This window comes from Acanthopagrus latus, chromosome 3 (assembly GCF_904848185.1).
Source record: "Acanthopagrus latus isolate v.2019 chromosome 3, fAcaLat1.1, whole genome shotgun sequence".
NCBI lineage: Eukaryota > Metazoa > Chordata > Actinopteri > Spariformes > Sparidae > Acanthopagrus > Acanthopagrus latus.
In genome coordinates this window covers 25625064-25642846 of record NC_051041.1, presented here as the reverse complement: position 1 = coordinate 25642846, position 17783 = coordinate 25625064, and the positions used below count along the sequence as shown (strand labels likewise).

General features: G+C 39.0%; 1 protein-coding gene across 3 annotated transcripts in view; it reads right to left on the bottom strand.

The window, feature by feature from the left end:
• Positions 1–17783, bottom strand: part of LOC119017139 (retinoic acid receptor beta-like) — a 246919-nt gene that overhangs the window by 137094 nt on the left and 92042 nt on the right. For all 3 annotated transcript variants that reach the window (XM_037093589.1, XM_037093590.1, XM_037093591.1), the window contains exon 2: positions 7303–7451. In XM_037093589.1, coding sequence (XP_036949484.1) covers positions 7303–7451 — 149 coding nt within the window. The remainder of the gene's footprint in view (positions 1–7302; positions 7452–17783) is intronic.

Genomic DNA, 17783 nt, shown 5'->3' with positions numbered 1-17783 from the left:
TTTTAATACTGATATTGTGTATCAACCTATATGCAGTATTGATCAGCAGAGGTGTAGTTTTGACACCTGAGTGTTGAGATGTTGCCTTGAATTCTAATAAGCAGCCACCCACACTGCATGAAATAAAGCTAAAAGCTAACATACAGTGATTACTGGGGAGAATGTTCACTCGCAAGAATAACGCGAAACTAAAACAAAGATGATCAACCATTAACAACCACCACTGCTGTCACATCAGGTCTGTCAGCACTGACTTCCTTTGTCACTCAGTGACTCTCTCCTGGAAGTTGTAGTGACAGGCAACCAGATGGAACACACCACTATGGTTCCTACAGTTCAGTCATTTTTAGATATTTTAATACAGAATTCTTACATATCATATTTTCGAGAACTGATGTGAAAAAGAAAATTCACTCTCTGATGTTTTCAATCTATTTGACACATTTGTGTAACAATCCTCTCAGACCTCAGGAGTCTGCATACAACATATCCGATTTGTGGATTTCCTTTTGTCTATGTGGATGGTGGAGCATGCCTTATTTTTGTATATACCCTTTATTTATGTCAGGCCCCCAGTGTCAGGTAAACCTTTAGTGGGAATAATGAAACATTCTAACAAAAAGAGTCTGGTTTATTAAGAAATCACATTCACGTTTGTAGATGAATCTGGGTCAGTTTATTCATCTAGTCCATCCCTGCCCCTAGGTTTGAGGTGGAAAAACTGAGAGCTGAGAGGCCTACGGGTTCAGATCGAGGAGTGTTTCTTTTCCACTGTGAGCATTCTGCATTGTGTTTTATTCAAAGAGGTTATGGTCTCCCGCTTGTCAAACCAGTTCCATCAAGCTAATCCTGCTGTGTCAACACCTCAGGATCCAACAACTGGGAAAGGGAGGGGGAGGAGTGTTCACAGCTCAATTTTTTGTCCTTTTCCCTAAGGGCCTGTCAGCACAGTACAGATTCAAGCTGTCTTTCTTTTATGGACATGTTAGGGCTTATGCAAATAATGTCAAGATGTAATTTTCTGAACTGTCCTGTAATCGTTCTATCCCCTAACCTGACATCTAGTGATGTCTAGTCATAAAGATAGTTTAGGTTGTATTTGTTTAAGGTTTTCTGTATATATGGTTTTTGTCACATTATTGAATATGAACAGAAAAGTCTTTGAAGGGCTCAGAGCATTATTATTATTATTATTATTATTATTATTATTATTATTATTATTAATAATAATAATAATAATAATAATAATAATAATAATAATAATAATAATAATAATAATAATAATAATAATAATAAAATATCAGCACTTTGCAGAAATTGTCCAACATGACTGACATTGAGGGGCTGCACAGTGGCCCAGTGGCTAGCACTGCTGCCTCACAGCTAGAAGATCGCCGATCTTTCTGTGTGGAGTTTGTATGTTCTCCCTGTGCAAGCGTGGGTTTTCACCGGGTACTCCGGCTTCCTCCCACAGTCCAAAAACATACTGAGGTTAATTGATCATTCTAAATTGTCCGTAGGTGTGAATGAGAGTGTGGTTGTTTGTCTCTATGTGTAGCCCTGCGATAGACTGGCGACCTGTCCAGGGTGTCCCCTGCCTTCGCCCTAAGTCAGCTGGGATAGGCTCCAGCCCCCCCGCGACCCTGCAGAGGATTAAGCGGCGTACATATAATGTGTACAGATGATGGATGGATGGATGGATGGACTGACATTGACTCATCTTTCATAAAAACTATAAACGTTGTCATTCGGACAAAGGTCTCCAATATCTAAATGATTGTTGGCTTATCCAAATAAGATAAGTCAACTTCAGAAAAAGCCACAATGTGATATGCTGTTTTTGTACCTTATATATGTATTGGCACTTTTGGGTATTTTGTTCTTTTCTGACATAAGAAGAATGCTCTTGACTTCATTCAACTATATTTCTATTCTACAGGGGCGATTCTAGGGTCACAGCTTTAGGGGTGTGATTGAGTCCAACTGCCACCATCCACCCTTTTTTCTCACAAAAACAAAAAATATGTCTATTGAAAAATAACTATGATTTTAACATTGGTTCAACTTCAAAACCCTTTTTTTTTTCTTTTTTACTTTAGCTTAACACTCTTCCATAGGTATGATTGGCAAAGGGCAAAATAGAATGAAAACATTTTTGAGAAAGATTGTTTTGTAGCAGTGGTTCTCTGAGTTGCTAACCTAGCAACACTAGCGGGGTCCGGGGTGAACATTTTGAAAAATAACCCTTTAAATGGTGACTACTGGTGAGATTTATAAGGAAAAAAAAAATCATATTCAGAATTTAAGAATCAGAATCTAAGACATGAGACAAAATAGAGGAAGCACTAAAGTACAGTAGAGAGAGCTGTGTCTCATTCGTCAAGTTTGCCAATACAATCTGCTGCTGGTTTGGAGTCACTGGGTTACATGGAAGATACTGCAATTATTTTATATTAATATATTTATGCAAAGTTATTTAATGACGGTCCCTAAATCGGTCTCCAGTGATTCAGTGAGTAATGATGATACTAATCGATTTCAAGATAACTTAGGGTGTAGTGCTTTCACTGTGTGCAGCTTAAGTTCGCCATTTGCCCGCGATACTGAACCTACAATAATCATGTTGTCGCGCTGGATGACGGTCGGGCTGCGGAGCAGTGCAGGTACAGAGGAGAAGTAACGTGTGAGAAAAGGATGATACCATTTGCTAACCTAACCCTAACCCTAAGCAGGGGTGTTTTCATTTTCGGCCTTCACATATACATTTTAAACCACCAACTACGGAGTATGCTTTGGACATAATTTAACCTTGTCAAAGACGAACACAAATTTTAGAATAACATAATTTCTTACTCCACGTTTTAGGGGCTGGAGCACCCCTAAAAATGGGCTAGCCTTGCCCATGTTATTCTACATGCAGAGAAGATTATGATTATGATTATGATCAATTTATGTCGGTGCTGTTAAGAAGTTGAAAAACGTATGTGTTTAAAATGGTCTTAGTAGCCATGCTGGTTTTTGACGCTTGTTTCACTTACATACAAACCCTGACATATTACCATATTGTTAAGAGAGCAATTTGACAGCAAGCAGTTACCTAGTTTACCTAGTCATTTAGAATTGATTTTCCTTCTACCTGATAAATATCCATGTTCAATCTCTCTTTTCAACTCTGTGTTAGTGTCTACCAACTCCTGAGAAAAAATATTTGGCTGACAAGGTTGGTTAGGGCATACGATCATAATAAATAAATAAATAAATAAATAAATAAATAGATAGATAGATAGATAGATAGATAGATAGATAGATAGATAGATAGATAGATAGATAGATCCCCAGTTAATATAGTTTTCATTTCTACCACTAGGGGTAGCTCAATCAAAATGAAATAATTTCAGTGTCTGATCACTGGAATCAATGCAACTATTTATATATCCCCAAATCATAGTCACATTTTCTCTATGGGTGATATATTTGTTGTCTTCATTTTCAAACAACTGCCATTGCTTAAGACACAAATGTTTACAGAAGAGGTAATATTTTACAGGTTTATTAATGTTATGTTTAGTCTCATCTGTCAACTTCCTTCCTCACTATTTGAGGTCTCTCAGATGTTGTCCATCAGGTGACCAAGTGAAACTCCCCTCTACCTTGAGAGAAAATTCAGATATATCTGAGTTCAAACATTGTTGGAAACATTTGGAATAACGTTAGTACACAACTTCAGAAAAACATACAACAATGGCCTGGTCGTTTGTACATAATTTAATTCAGAAATCATTCAAAACCTTGGAAATGAACTGCTGTGTCCCTGTTCCATTTGTTCCCCCCCATCCATGAAAACAACACAGTCTCATTCTGTGGTTAATTTAAGTAATAACAAACACGCAATGTTCAATTATACTTTCAAAATAAAGGCACCAAAACTACTTTGTTAGGTTTAGGAAAATGTCATGATTTTGCAAAAAATAACTGCTAGTCACTACACTATTGGTTTCATACAGAACTCAAACCCTGTATCTCAGAATGATTTTTTTCATTATTCATCCATGGATGTTGTGTTCCCTGTTTTATAAGATCTCCTGTACACTTGAAATGAGACTAAAAGAGTTGAGGAAAATGGATATCTGATAGCCAGCAGTTCCTCAAACTTGGAAAGTCAAATATAACCTGGTAGAGTCTAGAATCTACTTTCCCTTAATATGTTTGTCACTTGAATGAATGACAGAGAGTCTGTTACAGCAAACTAGTACAGACATCATGCTCATATCAAATTACAGAAACTGTGACCAGATTCCTTGACGTTTAACATTTTCACAGGTCCCTTTTGTGGAGTTTGCCTCACAACACTGTTACAGATGTCAAATGCTTTGACTTTGGAAGATTTCTTGACTTTGGGGCAACACAGATGAAACTTTCATCTGTTGCATATGCATGTGCCTCTGGAGGTCCATATGCCTGCACTATTTTAACAATTCAAATCAGCCCTGTCCACACAGCAAATCTGCCAGGGATGGCCAACACTAACTTAGTCCTGCTGGAACCAAATACGGGCAAAGGTGCCACCACTACCTACTGCATTAATGCTGTTTTTTCACGTTGCTGTTGACTTTGGTCTGTTCCTGGGTAACTGAGAAGAATAATAAACAACCATTTTAACAAGCAATCAACTGTCCTTTGCAATCAAAAAATGCCAAACATTCTCTGATTCAAGCTTCTCATAGGGATTTACTGCTTCCTGTTGTTTTTATAGTTTTGCAAAAATGCTATTTAAAAAATAAAGACTATAATTAAATCATTGATTAGGCTAGAAGAAAATAGTAACACCATAAAATGAAGTAAAGGCGGTGAGAAAATACATACTGACTTTGTCATTTTGACATTTTTATTCTTCATTTTGGGAAAAGCAAGAATTAAGCCAGCATGAACAGTAACAGGAGCCTGACACCAAAGCAGTTAATTGGAATTCATTCATCACTCAGTTTATTATTTACATCTGTGCTTTGACCACTTCCAACATGTCCAACACCACAGCCTGGTCAGTGGCTCTAAGCTTTTAAGTTTGACCCTATAGATTTCTCTCTGTCATCATTTCATGAAGTGTCCCTCTTGCACAGTGCTTTAAAGAGTGAGACAAGTTTAAGTCAGAGGGTGGTCAGGGTTCATGAATGGATGGGTCATACAGTGAATTTTCCCCTCTGGAAACTGTGGCTCATGTCCCATGTGTAACCAAAAGTAAAAAAAATGATTTGTTCGAAGGTTATGATCCGTGATTCATTGCAAACTTGACTGCTGAGCCGTTCATACATGTAAAACTGACACTTGAGGGGTAGGTAGAGCCATTTAGAAGCTTAAAAAAACTCACAAAGCTGCTGTATTTGACCTGTTGGGAGTGAGAACACGTTAGCATTGACATGTAAAAATGTCTTCTGTGAGAAAAAGTCCTAGGCAGTCATGAAATTAGTCTCTGGGTGCTTTCCATTCTATTATTTATGGTTTCTACCAAAGGAGCTTACAGCGAGAATTCACAGGTGTATCCTAAGTCTTTTCCTGGCTAGCATAGACCCCTGCCAGTTCCCATGTCCCACAGTGGAACCAAAGACCGTAGAGTCCAGTGTCTGATAGCTACATATATAAAATGTAATGTTTGCTGGTATAACGCTGGATTAGTTCCATTTCTAGTAAAACGTCTGCATTAGTTTTGAATTCTCATCAGATATTAGATGGTTCTGTGTGTGAGAGCTGAAATAAATCAACATGGACAGATCCTTATTAGTAAAACGGTTATGTACAGAACTTGGACTGGTCTTAGCTGCGTATGTGCCTGCATGTGTTGTCATTAAGATGTGCACTGACATCGCTACAATAAGACACACACACTCTGTCTTTAAGTCTATTTGTGGCTCTAATTGGCACATTCACTGGGCAGAAAAGGGCTCTACAGCTATACAGCATGCTTGGCTGCATCTATCCAACAGACGGGGCTTGCCCCTTGCACCACAGTCAACAATGGCTTTGCTATGGAGACAGAAATGCAACACAGGAAAAAAAACTATAATCCTTTGCTTAATCCTCTTGAGTCAGGAGGTTACAAAAGACAAGGCCATTCTGCTATGAATTGAACAATTTTTACGTCAGCTCTCTGCAGAGTGAGCGGATGGATGGGATGAGACTGATTTCACTTTGTTTACTGTCTGTATCTTTCATTAGTTATGTGATGTTGACTCTTCACTCATTCATCAATGTGTATTGAGACGCTACTCAGCTGTTGTGTACATATTACACAATTTGATTTATGAGCAGCACAGATTGATTTGATCATTTATTACAGTATAGGTTTCCCTTTAACAAAGGCCTGAGCAGCTAGGTCAGAGGTCATCACAGACCTTTAAAATGAGGCTTATAGTCACACATAAACAGCATGGGAGTCACTGGAAAGCTTGATTTTACCTAGAGTCTAGTGTGTGAGCTGATTACCACCTCCCCCTGGGCCAGAAACTCCAAAGGATTCCCGGCATACCACCTCATCAGTTACAGAGGCAGGGAGGAGAGAGGACATCACACCAAAGTCTGGCTGCATGGGAGAAAACTCCATCACCTTGGAAGGAATATATGTGTGGTTCTCAAGAGGGTATTACTGTAATCCATGACTATTTCCACTAAGTAATGCAAAGATTTACTTTGTGGTTTTCAGCTGATTTACATTTATATCCTATAATACCTCACAGTTTAGTTCTGCTTTTAGAAGGTACAGTATACACATGAGCCTATTCAATGAGTACTGAATATTATTTATATTATATACTGTATCTGTACGTGCATGCAGAGTGTGTTAGCGGATGACAAGGAACAGATGCTATAAGTGGGAATTTCTAAAAGTAAAAACATTTGAGACAAGTACGTTTAATTTCCTATAGCTTCTTCACAATAAAAGCCCCCATTATTTAGAGTTTAATGATGTTCAAGCTGATTGAACAGAGATCATCGTGCCCAACAAGGGGCAATAATTAGCTAGTCCACCCAGATGTTGTGTTTTCATCAGAGTGGGAGCCAATAAACACCAATGACTACTGCAGAGTCATTAGATGTGGGAGTAAATGCCTATTGTACACACTCACATTAAATCAAAGGCCAGATGTTAGCAGGTGTTTGTTTTTTGTTCAGAGGGGTACTACAGTATTAAAAGGGCTTAATGAAGCCAGTTGTGTGAAATCTGCATTAGCATTTAATAATTATTCTGAGTGAAAAGGCTCTTTGTCTAAGTGTCACAGAGGAAAAACTAAGGAGGCATTTGAGTCCTACCTTGCAGCCCTCACAAGCACTGACACCATAGTGATATCCAGAGGACTTGTCCTGGCAGACGAAGCAGGGCTTGTAGACTCTGGGAGGGGGCGGTGGAGATGGCGGGCTGGGGACGAGCTCCTCTGAACTGGTGCTCTGTGTTTCAATGGCTGCCAGGAATGCAAATAAGAGATGAAAGAAGATTATTATTTTCAAATGACTGAATAATTCATTTAGACATCTGGAACTTTACATTAAAACCAGGAAACAAAAGAAAATGCAAGCATTTGACAACGTTAATATTATGACTCATATTTTATGAGTCATAATATGTCTAACCGGATGTGGCATCTAACATATTATTGCTAACTTGACCATGGAGCCCTTCACATGCGTAACTGAGGCTAGATGAATAGGTAGAGTGTCATGGTTTGAAGCTTAAGGGCACTGACCAAGCTGCTGTTGGGAGTGAGAATATGTTTAGATTAACACCATTTATTAACTCATGTTCCCCTGTAATCAGTTTTAATAACTGGTGGTGTCTGATTTTGTCTGTAAATGTCATTATTAGGATATCATTTTGCTTTGTTCAGTACTTTAGTTTTATGACCAAATGCTTGGAAAACTGACGTTCAAACATGCTAACAGAACTGTTAAACATGATAAACATAACTATTATACATCAACATGTTTAGGATATGTGAGCGAGTGTGGGGAGACATCGTAGGGGCCCGAAGCAGTTCTTCGAAGGCCGACAGTTATCCCTGCCAACCAATGATACTTCTCCATCCACTGGATCCCTGATGAAGGTGATGCTGGCTTAACCGTACATATTTTCTGTTTAATGACTGTCAAGGCTGACATTTGTTCAAGTTAATGTAAGACATGTGCTGGAAGAACATTCTGCCAAAATGTAGAAATGTAAACAGGAGATAAATGTGAATGTTTCAGGGTAAACTGTGTTCAACATTAACATTTAAGTATTTAATCTTATGCTGCCCATTGGCAATACTAGGCATTTAAGATGTAAATCAGGCCAGGGGCAAGGGCTTAGACTCTTTTGTATTCTCGGCTATCTAGAGTAGATTAGATTTGGAACCGTTTTACGTGGCTGATGGTGAACCACTGCTTATTTGGTGTCACAAAGAGGATAGTTCTAAAAAAAAAAAAAACAACCCCCCAAAACGTACATATAGTTAGGTATAGTCCCTGTATCAGGCTACATCGTAGTATTGAAGATGGAAGATCTACGGAAGTAGTTTCAGGAACCACAGAGAAGGCCTGCAGAGCAATCATCTGCCCTAAAGGCAGGAACACATCGGCCCAACCGTTGGATGTCTGAAGTGTTTGGGAAGACTCAGACAAGGTCAGGAACAAATATGTTTGGTGTGTTCAGCTGCGTTGGACGCTTTCGGAGCCATGTGGACGTTGTCGAGGTTGGTGGATGTCTGAGCCATTGGATTCTCTGATTGGTTGTGTGCCAGCTGAATGGCCGTTCTAATTGGCGGTGTCCTAGCGAATCAGCACGGTGTGTGGGAGGGCGGAATATTATGTGTGCTTTGTTTTTCCATGCATTCCATTTCGTCATTCACCATTTTCATGCTTTGCAGTAGCCTACTGGCACGCAACTAGTTGTTATGTCCATTCAGGACGAATTGATCTGTGTTTGTTTGGTAATGCCTTGCTGCATGTTTAGTATGCAGCTGTGCAGCAGGTCAGACAAAAGGCAACGGAGTGGCGGGAGAGTGGTTGGATAAGGCAGTTGGACGTCTGGGCGGAGTGTGGGGGCCTTAAGGCAAGCCAGAGAAGAGCAGAGGCAAGCTTTTCCCCTTGCAAAGATGGTTACTGACCATTGGCAGTAATCCAGTCTATCACCTGGTCAATGTGGAGGAAGTCCCCACGGTTGGAGCATCCTGAAACTGAACCTGGGGCATTGTCAATGCAGTAGCTGCTGAATGTGTCTCCCCGGCCCCAATGCTGGAAACACAGCATGAACCATTGAGGGCCTGTTTGCTTGGCAGGACGAGCTGTTTAAAGTAGTTAAAGAGATCAAGAACAAATAGCATTCTCTGGAAAACCAAAGAAGCCACCACTAAAAGATGATGAAGGACGGCTCATTTGATATACTTGCAGTTAACACAAGCAGGTTGCAAAACAAAGCAGTGGTCAGCAAGGTTAAGTCTGCAAAGACCGAAACAAATTCAGAGGGAAACGATGCATGTGATGTTGTTCAGGTGATAGTCGGCTGAGCTGTTGTTGGTTGCCAGGTGGCAGCTGACACACAGAAAGGCGAGGACTAAACCAAAGGAGAGGATTCTTGAGTGCCTTGTGGCTGACCTAAAAAAAAAGTGCAGGACATGGAGCTACTGCTACATTTCTTTCTGTGTAGTTGCCACCATCTGTCAGGGACAGGGAACAGGGAAATAGCATGAAAACTGTGGTAGGTATGTGTCTTTATGCATATGATACTTAATATGATGAGTAGACCGATAACTGGCCTGACCGGTTATCATTCAGTTTTTTCAAACAGTTTTTTCTAAATGTTGAAATAAATGTTTTTTGTATTTTTGTTTAGATCAAATAGCCAAAAAATACATAACAGTATTTAAAACATAACTACACATAGTTAGTAATTTAAGTTAAATACAGTTTCTCCACCTGGGATTTATTGCATTCCCAACACTGTTTCAGTGTTCAGTTTTTTTTGCATTGTTTACTATTTTACCTGATGGAACAGGAGGAGGGTGCTGTTGCTGGACCACAAACCAAGCAAAAGCTTCCTTGCAAAGATACATGAAAGATCTAGTTAAAGGCTAATGAGGGAAAAAAAACAAAAAAAACACTATGCTACATTTTTATTTTTTTTGTTGCTTTGGTGAAAACAAATCTCACAGAAAGCAGGCATGAGAAATTCTACTTTATGGCAGGTGTGCTCATGATTTTCAGATTTACAGTTAAGAATCTATTGCAGACTAAGCACAGTGAAGTAAACATATATCAGACTTTGAATCTATGCAGAGACTAAACCACTGTCCATCTGCACATAACCTATCTGTATGGAAATTAGAGAACAGTCTCTCCTGATTAGATTGCTTTCTTCCATACTTGATCACAGTAAACTAAATTACTGATAGTAAGGTACAAGCTCTTCTAATTACTGTACCCTTGTCCTTGCATGGAAGTCCCTGGCAGTTTAATCTAATCTCCTGCTACATTCACCCTGTGTGACTTTCTCTGCCATTTGAATTTGTAGCTATGCATTCAGTGGCCCGAGGCAGGACTTAAGAAGTCTGCAGCACATACAGGCCTGAAATCAACCATGGTATTTCTCCTTTCTTTATACAACTGCAGTGCGACCTGGTTTTATTGATGAGGACAGACAGACATTTGATTTCATTGGAGTCAGGTCATGTCAATGCTCCAAATTCTCCGAATGGTTTCCCTCTGTTGCTGGCAAAAAGCAGTCAGAAGCAGCTTGCACATGAAGCAGATGTATGGTGAGACACCATATTGGAGGAGAGCCAGTGGTCTGATACACAGAGCCATCTGATTGGTTGAGACAGGGTGAACATAGATGCCGGTTTGTGCATCTGTGCTATTGTTGAACTGATACAGGTTCTGATACTGGTACCTGGGATTTCATACTGGTACTGAGTTGTACCATTTTTCTGGTACTTTACTTTCTCTTTAAAAGAAGAAACAAGAAATTAAATTTCAGTTCTAACCAGTTAAATCATTCATTGTTAGGGACAATATCATTAGTCATATTTCCAGTAACAGAGCACATCATGACCCAACCCAAGAACTAAAAAGCAAGTGCAGAATTGCTGAACGCAGGTGGTGAAAAACAAAACTAGAAAATCATCATAAAATAACAGAAAAATTACAACAAGGTACTTGAAAATCATGTCGTATTTGTAAACCAGACACCAATATTCACAATGCAAGACGATAGATTATCTTTAAATCCCTCATCCAACTACAGTATTGAGCTTATAGGATCAAAATCTGAGGAGTTTGCAGACTACCTCAGTGAGAGGCTAATCATCATTAGATCTGGTATTTGCCAGCAAAACATGCACACTACACTTATATCCAGTGTACAATGTGATGTAAAGTTGGAATGTTTTGACCTGGTTGATGCTGAAGGCATGGCATACTGTATGGTGATGGTGATGACACTCTGCTCTGTCTGGCTGCATCTACGGATGCGACTTGGCTGATTGGCATAATTTTTCTTAATTTTTTTTATCTGCATTTCAGATATTCAGAATTAATTTTTGATGATTTGGGTAACCCAGAGTGCCATTATTTGATGAGTTGGGAATGAAACATCAAAAATCAACTTCTCTTACAAATTGCGACTTTAAGGCACATGCCTGTATAACTTGCTGGCAGGCTATACATCTGTAATTCTTCCCCTTCTGGTCTTCCAAATAATACAATAAGTCAGCTGCAATTAATTATAAATTCTACTGCTGGTTGCGTCTTATTTTATGTATTGTTTTTTGAGACTTCTAATTGTATGGTTTTAATGTTTATACTCATTTTTATTTTTTATGTCAAACTTTTAATGTAAAGATGCAGATGATATTATCATCACTATCTTATCGTTAACTGTGTTCGCACAGAAACAAATGCAATTTTTTGTATGTTAATGTTTATACTAACATAAATATTTGTATATACGTTCTATACAAAAAGATACATTTTTAAGTGTGAAATAATTGACTGACTAATCCCAGTCATGTTTGTGATCACAAACCAGTTTTTTAAGCCAAAACATTTTTTTTCCTGACACCAACCAAGTGGTTTTTGTGGTGCTGTTTTTTAATCCTAACCAGATAATAAGCACTGTGTTGTCACAACATAAAATGGAACCTAAAGAAAGTTTCAACGCATCTTTGGTTTGTAGAAATGTACACCCAAATCCCAAATCTCTGATCTCATCGTCATTGTGTGCTTGGTTGCTTAAATATAGGAAGTGGCTTATCTTTCTCTCCCATCTCTACAGAGAAATCACACAGTCAAACCACAGCTCGTCCTGTGTCAAACATGCAATAAGGAATATGAGGTGTTTCACTGAGATGATGATGAGAATGTATTACTACTGGAGCACAAAAACGATGTAGCCTATATTAGCCTTCCTTGGCTGGTGCGGCACACTTTAACCTACATCTAGAGGAAAAATACTTTTGCAACTGATATGGCTTGGGAGCATTTGTGATGGCTGGGTAGTCCCACACTGAAGAGAGGCAATGCCAACAATTCAGCCCTGCTACCTATTTGAAACACGTGGCTGCGTCTGGAAGGCATTGTGACTACCTGCAGACAGATGGGACGCATAAACGTAGATTCATTACACCCCTCAGACTGTGTGTGTGGGACAAGGTGGAAGGAGGGGGTGGTTAATGGGTACCTCTACTGTGTTATATGTGGTGTGGCCCTATTAGGTACAGGGAAACCTTTTTCCATTTTCTGCTTGATTAAACTTTGAGTCAACTTCCCTGCATGTTAACATACACAGAAAACTCCATTAGACGAATAAAGGCTGGTGACAGACAGGCGTGCACTGAGACGCTGGCTTAAGAACAGGCAGTGAAAAATCTGTGGCTGCTGCAACTGCTGAACACTTAGCCTCTGGCTGAACCTGCTACTGGGGTCAAACAGGAAAGCTCACACTCCCCACTGTAGGCTGCAGCCAGAATGAGGGGAAAGAACAAATAAAACAGCTTCTCTGATTGGACCGTCCACTAGGACTGAGCCATGCTGAGAGCAGGAGCACACCAATATACAGGGCTGATACTGGCTTTTATTAAGTATCTGCCCTGTCAGTATGAGGGATCAACTCCAAACTTCCAGCTGATGAAACGATAAGTAAACATTGCTCTGTAAGGAGAATTTGTTTTGACTGGTAACACAAGGACATGATCTGATAATCTTATCATGTCTTGATTCGATAAAGGCACTGGTGTGACTTCATCAGATCAAGTCAATCATGTGCCATTCTTGACAGTTTCAATATTCATTAAGTGGGACAAATAAATTAAATGAATAAAATAAAATATATAAAAAATATAAAAATATATAAATTAAAATATCTTAACAGGGGAGTGGTGGTCAGAGCCAGTGCTTAAATGTTCATTGCCAAGAAGCAGGAGAGACTTAGGTGTAAAGTCAGACCTTCTGGAGGAGTAAGCGTCCACAGTCAGATTCTGCTCTGATCCGGTGCTGGTTACCAACAGAAGGATTTGGGATTAAAAAATGGATTTATCTTCACACACAAACACACAGGGACACACACCGTTATTAACTAGTTTACAGCTAATTTACAAGTACAAAATCCAGATGGCTGTTTGTGGGAGACAAAACACTCCCAGTGAGTAACACAAATGAACAAGCATGCCATACATAACACAATTCTATTCGGTTTTAGATATTTTTATGCAGAAATCTCATATATTATATCCTTCTTCTTAGAGAAATTACCATTATCCTGTCATTATAACTGGACTTTTGTTTACACACTTTGGTTCTGACCATCATTAAATTCTGTACCTGAGACTGCTGGAGTCTTTTACCAGCTCCATTTTGCACATAGGGGGGCCTCAACTCTCACAGTGTAGTTTCCATGTAAAGGGATCAACTCACGGCCAGAATTACAGCAACAGATTGCTCCCACTGTGCATTTGGCATTACAGTACTGTATTAAGATAACAGTGTACTAGAAATGAAAGTGATAATAATCCCTCATTGCACAGGAAATTTGTCTACACTGTGGTACAGTACATGGATACAGTAATATGGAGTTTTTTTTAACCTGTCTCATCATATAGTCATCTGATGAGACAGGTTAAAAACAAGTGTGTCTGCCTCATGTTTCTGAAGAAAAGCTGAATACTGACAGTGGTTCAGTCCAAACAGAGCAGTGTGAGGCAGGATGTAAGGTAACTCTTAAAGAAATGAAAACCAGTGACATGTAAAACTCTCCCCACATGATCCACACAACCTGAAGCAAAATCTGTTGCCGCACACAGCCAATTAAACACAATGATACCAGTTTGGATATTAGGACAAAACTGTAGTCTGCTGCAGATAATATAAAGGGGAAAACAAATTAAGGAGAAACACTTAATTTTCATTTCTTAAAAAAAAGTAATTGAAAGCAACAGGCATTTCCTGTAGCTCGCCTGGGTATTTGTGTGTTTTGTTTGTGTCAAGGAGAAAGGTGTAGTGGTTTGGGTGTAGAGCGGTGTACATAAACCGGGAGGATAAGTGGGATATTACCACCAGTTGGTGGATCCAGCCCGTTCCTCCTCCCCTCCTCCTCCTCCTCTTCCTCTGCCACTCAGCTGATGCTCAAACAAGTCTGGAAGTGTTTTTCCAGGTTTTCTCTGCAGGTCCACAGAGTGCATAGCTCAAATGCAGCAGGCTCAGTCAGAGGAAATGGTCAAAGTTCACCCAAAGTACACCAAATTAGAACCAGCACTATGCTGCCCCCCAAAGTGTTTTAGGGAGAAGAATGTTCAGAGGAGCTTCCAACACTGAACGAAAAGAAAATAACAAGGAGGAGCACTCACTTGACTTCATGTCAGGTGGGGAAATGGAAGAGGGGGGTGTTGGGGAAAGGTGAGGACCTGCTTTAATCAGAGCTTAGAAATCTTTTTTTGGACAGAAAAAAAAACCAACAAAAAACTCTTTGTTAAATTTCTTTATTACTTTACTAATTTATTTCAGATTTTTTTTCTGCCTGTATGTACTGACAGGGTGTAATAAGTTAACTAGAGTTTGGTTTTAAGGGTTCCCATGCAGTCACGTGATTAAAAAATCCTCCTCCAACCTCTCCTTTTGACCCAGTCTGTGACCTCACAGCAACCCCTGGATGACAGCAGCGCTGAGGTCAGACTACACATTGATGGGAAGCAGGCAGCAGGGCCAAACATGACAAATGCAGGCCACTTCAAGGCTTTCATCAAAAGTGACTGGAGAAACTGAGAAAAAGCCGGGAGAGAAATCTCAGGGAAGGGCAGAGAATAAAGAAATAAGGTGGCTGGAATGCGAGAGGCTTCTTTTGAATCCACAGGAATTCGTGGCCTTAGAAGCACAGCGGTGGCATGATTTTATTCTGCTGCTGCCAGCACTTGATATAACTGGATTTTGGTGTCTGCTCTGTTAGAGAACGGCCAGAAGGACTGAAACTGGAAGCTCTGTGATGGGTGTGGCAAAAAATGTGATTAAACAAACAATATATTTCAGCTGAGGTCAGATGTTGGTGGTCAGTTTTACACATTTCACATTTACTGGGGAGCAAAGGCCTTTAATTTATCACCTTAAAAGAAATGTTAACATTCTTCAAGTTAATGTGCAATTTTGTCAAGTCCAAAATGTTTTAAGTATTCTATGTGGCTGTCTTACTTTCATGATTTGAAATTATTTACAGTTTAGTTTAGTTTTGCCACTATGCTACTTGGTGTAAAGACTTTAAAATGGTTTGGGTTGTTGTTAATAGAAATAATCATTACATGACAGAATTAACTCTGGAAAAGAGGGCAATATATATATATATATATATATATATATATATATAAAATTTATCTGGAATTCCTTAAAGATTCCTTAAAGCGCAAAAACAAGGTCAAGTTTTAAGTTCTTTGAATCAAATTAAATGTAAATTTAAATCACTCAAAATCAGTCTTGTGTGCCACAAAAAATAGAGTGAGCTTTCAAATACATGTAAAGGTAGACACTTGAGTAGGTTTGTTTTCTGTAAGCTTGTCATTACAAGTTTCTCAGACTGCTGCACATTTTCAACCAAGTTGTCCACACTCCTCCTAGACAATGGAATGTATCAGTTCAGCTCTCAGATCTTGCAAACTGCTACATCCTTACCCACCTGACCTCTCAGTTGTCTGGGTCATATCTGCTCAATGTCTTCAGCATGATGTTTCTACACAACACATATCTAAAACAAACCCTGGGAAAACTGTATGTCTGCTCTTTCATTTTTTGTTTCAGATTTGCCTGCCTTAATTAGATGACAATACTTAACTCCAACCCTCCTGTTTGTCATCTATACGCACTATTACAAAACCACAGTAATGTTATATAATAATGCAAGTAGAAATGAAATCAAGCATAAGTATTCATGATGATTTTGTTAACAACTCCACATGTGGACATCCATAAGTGGAGGTTCCTGTATAAACAGAATGACAATATTGAAGAAAGTAAAGAATAATATTATTTGGAATAATATTAGCTTAACTGAAGAAATTATATTTGTTAACAAAAACTATTCATTAATAGCCACTTAAATTGTCTTTCAATCTATTTACTATTTACTTATCTTTTTATATTGCCCTTTTTTCTTTTATATCCCTAATGCCTCTTATGTCCTATGCAAAGCACTTTGAATTGCCATGTAGTATTACACTGCTGCTTGCTGTCATGTCAGAAAATAGAGTGTTTTCTTATTATGTCTCTGAAACAGCAATCTCAACCATCATGAGAATAATCAGGTTCTCTAAAGGAACCACATTAAAATCATTTTCGAGAGTTAAACAGTTAAACTCTGTGACTCTATGAAACAGTTATCTTTAAGAAATAAAACATAGAAAGTTGCTTTTCTCTCTGGCAATTGTCGAGCAGCAGTCTCTAGCAATCATAGTATTTGATATTTCTTAAAAGGCCGGTATGACAAGATGAATGTAACCCTGATGGGACCCTCACATGGTCCTAATCTTGTTTAATGATGAATCATGATTAAACAGCCTGGCATCAGTTACTCTCCTTTTATTTCACTGTTGCAAGCATTGCACGCTTTTTATCCCCCCGTCCACCTTTCATTTCATACGCCCACTAAATTAGCTTGGTGAGCAAGCTGTGCTAATGGCCTTTCATGTCCATATCAGAGGCGCTTCAGCCTCCAAGACAAAAAGGCCCCAATTATCCAATAACACACATCAGCTGTGCAACAGATATCATGCTAGAACATCACACTCAAGTCAAGAATAGCAGCGCTTTTTATAGATGGTCACATTTTCTACTTATTTGTCTGATAGCTTTTGAATTTGTTTTGATGAGATAAAATGACTTCATGTGAAAATAATTTGTTTCTTTATATGGAGTGGGTCTCATGTGCAGTGCAAAGCCCATTTTATCTGTAAAGACAGTCCTTGATCATTCTTAATTAACATCTAAACTGGAACAGGAAGTGCATTAATGGTCTGCTCGTTATCAATGCAGCTAATTAACACCCAGGAGGTTTCCATTATCCTGAACAAGTGAATTAATAAACCAATATTTCAAGGACCCTGTGAGAGGCTTTCTCAAATCAAAGTCTTATTTAAAAAGTGTCTTATCCAAACAGTGGAAGGCCAGGGGTGTCCTGTCCAACAGCACAAAAGACCAAAGTAGCTCTGCTTTTCTGTTGTGCAAACGTGTAAAAAGAAAATCAACAGAATTTTGTCCTTTTAAGTGCTCCATTAGTCCTGTCTGAAAAG